The sequence below is a fragment of the Tupaia chinensis genome, unplaced genomic scaffold, assembly GCF_000334495.1.
Source record: "Tupaia chinensis unplaced genomic scaffold, TupChi_1.0 Scaffold144336_1, whole genome shotgun sequence".
Taxonomy (NCBI): Eukaryota; Metazoa; Chordata; class Mammalia; order Scandentia; family Tupaiidae; genus Tupaia; species Tupaia belangeri.
The window spans coordinates 417544-422758 of record NW_006204194.1 but is presented as its reverse complement, the minus strand read 5'-3'; the positions used below and the strand labels follow the sequence as shown (position 1 = coordinate 422758).

At 40.2% G+C, this 5215-nt stretch overlaps 1 protein-coding gene across 2 annotated transcripts; it reads left to right on the top strand.

Moving 5' to 3' along the window:
- Positions 1-795: 795 nt before the first annotated feature.
- Positions 796-1103, top strand: LOC102489363 (mitochondrial import inner membrane translocase subunit Tim9-like). Of its 2 annotated transcripts, none has more exons than XM_014583544.2 (2): positions 796-940; positions 1024-1103. In XM_014583544.2, exons 1-2 carry the CDS (start codon positions 799-801, stop codon positions 1101-1103), a joined length of 222 nt encoding a protein of 73 aa, XP_014439030.1. In that variant the 5' UTR covers positions 796-798. The 2 variants fall into 2 exon arrangements, with proteins under 2 accessions (XP_014439030.1, XP_006166789.1); XM_006166727.3 differs by having other exon boundaries at positions 796-1012; positions 1048-1103.
- Positions 1104-5215: the final 4112 nt, after the last annotated feature.

The window sequence follows — 5215 nt, the reverse complement described above, 5'->3', positions numbered from 1 at the left end:
CCACGCCGCAATCCCTTCTTCTCCATTCTCCTCTCAGGATCCTGAGCACACATACACATGCGCCCTGCGTGAGTTTTAAGCCACCAGGTCCGGGAGGCGAACCGCAGTTGACTATGTGAGAGTCCAGTGACATAGCCATTACTCTAACTGCTGGTCCCATAAGAGGGGTTCTTGAGAGAGCTATTATAAAAGCATTCAGTCAAGATCTCTCTCTCTCTGCCATCCAGCAGCTGTGGTGCCCTCCCCGACAGGGACCCTCACTGCTCCTAGACTCCGCCCATGGTGGAGCCCCTCAGCCTCCTACTGGTGTCAGGATGGCACAGCTTGTGCCTAAGTAAGAAAACAGGCCTCACTGGAGATATCCAAGCAAAGATTGGACAGCTGCTTTCCCAGAACAGAAAGGAAACTCATGCATCAGAAAAAGTGACTAATGGGGACCAGCAGTTAGCGTAATGGCTATATTGCTGGACTCCCACGTAGTCAACCGCGGTTCGCGTCCTGGACCCGGTGGCTTAAAACTCACGCCGGGCGCGTGTGCGTGTGTGCCCAAGATCCCGAGAGGAGAATGGAGGAGAAGGGATTGTGGCATGACCATCCCTCCTGGGGGGTGATTTCTCACTTTCTGTCTCTCTGTCTGTCACTGTCTTTCTGGCAAGCGCACGCACCCTATAGCAAAAACCTCTAAAAAAAGAAAGAAAGAAAGAAAGAAAGAAAGAAAGAAAGAAAGAAAGAAAGAAAGAAAGAAAGAAAGAAGAAAGAAAGAAAGAAGAAAGGGACTAATGAACATGCCACAAGAATATGGCTGCACAGATACCAGAATCTGATCAGATAAAACTGTTTAGGGAATTTCTTGGAACCTACAATAAACTTACAGAAACATGCTTTTGGGACTGTGTTAAGGACTTTACAACAAGAGAAGTGAAACCTGAAGAGATTACCTGTTCAGAACATTTCTTACAGAAGTATCTGAAAATTACACAAAAAATAGCCATGAGATTTCAAGAAAATCAAGGTCAGCAGGAGCCATGAGATTTCAGGAATATCAAGGTCAGCAGGATGAAGCCCTGGCAGCCAAAGCAGGACTCCTTAGCCAGCCACGCTAGAGAGGCCTGTACGGATGGACTACAGTGACTGTGTGCCGCCAGCCACTGCACAGGAAGTGAGGATCCATCTGATAGAAACCCTGAAAGCAGCAGTCACCATGTTAAACTGTCGGTCACAACTGTTTGGCAAATGGAAACCACTGGAGAAACAAAATCATATACTGAGGATTATCAAATTAGAAGATCTTATTGTTAAGTGAAAGTAATACAATGAAACTTTTGTTGAAGCCTTAGGATTCCCTTAATTAGAAAAACAAACCATTGTGGTCCAGCAGTTAGTGTAATGGCTATGTCGCTGGACTCCCATGTAGTCGACCACGGTTCGCGTCCCGGACCTGGTGGCTTAAAACTCATGCCGGGCGCGTGTGCGTGCGTGCCCAAGATCCCGAGAGGAGAATGGAGGAGAAGGGAATGCGGCATGGACATCCCCCCGTGATTTCTCACTTTCTATCTCTCTGTCTCTCTGTCTTTCTGGTGAGTGCAAGCACCCTATTGCAAAAACCTCTCCAAAAAATAAAAAAAAGAAACCATTGTTTCTTCAATCGTGACTGTTAATTTTAAAGCAAAATATGTGTTCTATCATGTATGAGATAGGAAAAAAATGTATTACTGAAAGTGAAATAAATGGAAATATCACTGAACAATTGTTTATATTATATAGTACCATAATATTCTGACTAGACTGTGAATACATTGAAATGTTTTCAGTCGGCATCATCCTCCAAGTATTCCTGTTCATTCATGTCTGCCTCAAATTGCTGGTAAATACATAAAATAGTTATTTGCTTAAAAAAAATCTCTCTCTCTCTCTCTCTCTCTCTCTCTCTCTCTCTCTCTCTCTCTCTCTCTCTCTGCCTGAATCCTTCAGTCATACTGTAGGACTCCAGCTATGAAGGATTCTTATCTAATTTACAAACTTGAATCTAACTAATCTTCTAGATTCGACTACCAATTTACAGGAAAAAAACAAGGGGGTGGGGGGACAGGAAAATGACACCATAATGATACCATCTATGAAAAAAAATGTTATCTAGTTTCAACAAATAAATAGAAAGAAAAAGCACATGTGGAAAAAATCCACAAATTTCAAGACTTAGGCACATATTAATCAAATGCAAGGTGTGAATTTTGTTCAGATCCTAACTTGACTAAAAAATGTAAAAACATTTGACACAACTGTGATTATTTAAACAGTGGATACTTGGACTGGCCTCCCACATGGCCAACAATGGTAAGAGTTCTGGACCTGACAGCTCACTTTCTCACTTTCTCTCACTTTGTGTCCCTCTCACAATCTGTCCCTGTCTAGTCAAATTAAAATAAATAAATAAATGTTAAATAAAAGAATTCTTTAACAAATAAACAGTGGCTATTTGATATCAAGGAATTATCACTAACATTTTAGATAAATTCATAATTTTGTAGTTAAATATTTAAAAGAACTTTCTCCCATTATACCTTTTTTTTTTGAGAGACTTTTGCTATAGGGCGCGTGTGCTCGCCAGTTAGACAGAGAGAGACAGAGAGACAGAAAGCGAGAAATCACCCCCCAGGGGGGATGGCCACACCACATCCTCCATTCTCCTCTTGGGATCTTGGGCACACATGCACACCCGCCCGGTGTGAGTTTAAGTCACCGGGTCCGGGATTTGAACCACTGTCAACTATGTGGGAGTCCAGCGACATAGCCATTATGCTAACTGCTGGTCCCATCATTATATCTTTTTTTAATTTAAATTTATTTATTTACATTCATTCACTATACACCATTGCAGCATAGAAAATGAGATTTTCCATTCAGAATACACTGTATATTGGCTCAATCAAGCACATCGACACACATGTTATCATCAGCAAATCATTTTCCATTTCTTGTTTCCTGTATATTTTGCTTTTTTCCCATCCTTGTTTCCCTATCTCTCACCCTCTGCCATCTTTCACCCTCCTCCCACACTGTCTCTGTTATCCATGGCTTCTTTCTATGCCTTTCTCCTCCACCCCACATTTTATTGATTCACTAAAGATCTTAATTAATCTAAATATTTCCAATAGCAAGCACAGCTGATATATATATTATCCATGAACACAAGTTTGACTTTAGGCATAAACTTCAGTGAGTAGAATGAACATACTATAAAGCAGCACCTAGCTGGGGCTATATAGCTTACTGCAGTCATCAAATAGGTATTTTTAATGCTTTTTTTTTAATTTCAAGAAAGACAGTTTTTGTGGTTTTTTTCTAAACATTTTTAAAGTTAATTAATTTACACACATCCCCTAAGCATCCTCACATCATACAAAATGTGATTTCCCATTCAGAATATACTGCATAGTGGCTTAATCATGCATGTTATCATCAATAATTTTCCATTTCTAGTTATATATATTTTTTAACCCCTATTTCTGACCCTCTGCCCTTTCCCACCCTCTTTGTATACTAGCTCTGGTGTCTACAGTTGTCTTCCATTCCTTTCTCCACACATTTTATTTATCATACAATTTCTTTTTTAAAAAAATAATTATTTATTTTAATTTGACCAGAGAGGTATAGAATTAGAGAGACACTGAGAGAGATGGAAAGTGAGAAAGCAAGCCACCAGGCCCAGGACTTGAACCATGGTCAGCCATATGGAAGTCCAGTGCCTTTAGCCACCATGCCACCTGCCAGCCCCTTATCACACAATTTCTTAAATAATCTACTTTCAATAGCAAGTTCAGCTGGTAATTTCAAGAAAATCAGTTTTGAAATGCTAAGGAACTTTGCTTAAAACTTAAAACTAGGAAGCAGGTTAGTATTCTGTTCAAATAGTAGGTACATGAACCTATGAACAGTCCAAGACGGACAAAAACCCTTAAAGCCAGACAACAAAACCTAGAAGAAAATAAGCAATATTTTAGTCAAAAGTCATAAAACGCTATTTCACTAGTTCAGTCTTATGTACTTTTTTTTTTTTTTCAGTCTTACGTACTTTATCTTCTGTTGTGGTTCAATCTTCCCGATTGAATTCTGGAATATAATATTCAGTTCAAGACTTGTCCCTATGATCAAGTTGGCCATTTTCTTAGTTTCTGAACTCATATTTCTGTGTGTCTATATTTAATTTTCATGACATAGAACTCCCTTGAGAACTCCTTGGAGATCTGATCTGATCTGTTTATCTGAGAATGTTCATGCCTTTTCTTCCCATATAAAGGATAATCTTGCTGGGTACAGTATTCTTGGTTGAAATTGCTTTTCCCTTAACACTTTGAATATATTTTCCCATTCTTCCCTTGCTCGCATTGTTTGCGATGAGAGGTCTGCTGTTAGTCTGATGGGATATCCTATCCTTTGTAGGTAACTTGACGTTTCTCTCTTGCCAATCTTAGTATCTTGTCTTTGTCTATAGTTTTGGTCAATCTGGCTATAATGTGTCTTGGAGAAGATCTTCTTGGGTTGATTCTGTTTGGGGTCCTTTGTATTTCTTGGGGCTGGATCACTGAGTGTCTCTCTAGCTTGGAAAGTTTTTGTGTAAGATTTCATGGAATAGATTATCAATGCCCTTATGAGTCTCTTCACCTTCTGGGATACCAACTATCCAGATGTTGGGATGTTTGATGGTATCTAATATTTCTCATATATTATTTTCATTTTGGGGAGCAATTTTCTCAGTCTTCGTGGTGGATTTTTCTAGGCCAGCAATTTTCTTTTCTATGTCTGAGATTCTATTTTCTGTATGCTCTAGTCTGCTTTTAATACTTTTTTTTTTTGAGAGATTTTCACTGTAGGGCGTGTGCGCTCGCCAGACAGAGAGAGACATAGAGACGGAAAGCGAGAAATCACCCCCCAGGGGGGATGGTCACACCGCAATCCCTTCTCCTCCATTCCTCTCGGGATCTTGGGCACGCACGCACATGCGCCCGGCGTGAGTTTTAAGCCACCGCGTCCAGGACACGAACTGTGGTTGACTACGTGGGAGTCCAGCGACATAGCCATTATGCTAACTGCAGGTTCCCTGCTTTTAATACTTCTGAGGGAGATTTTGACTTCCTGTATTATAGCCTTCATCTCTAACAGGTCCATTTGATTCTTTTTTAAAGTGTGTAATTCCTCTTTTAGATCTTGCAAGAAT

Excerpts from the sequence above, each read along its gene's own strand:
- LOC102489363 (XM_006166727.3), top strand. The coding sequence starts at position 799 with ATGGCTGCACAGATACCAGAATCTGATCAGATAAAACTGTTTAGGGAA. Across the intron at positions 1,013-1,047 it reads GAGATTTCAAGAAAATCAAG|GTCAGCAGGATGAAGCCCTG; the intron begins GTCAGCAGGAGC and ends AGGAATATCAAG.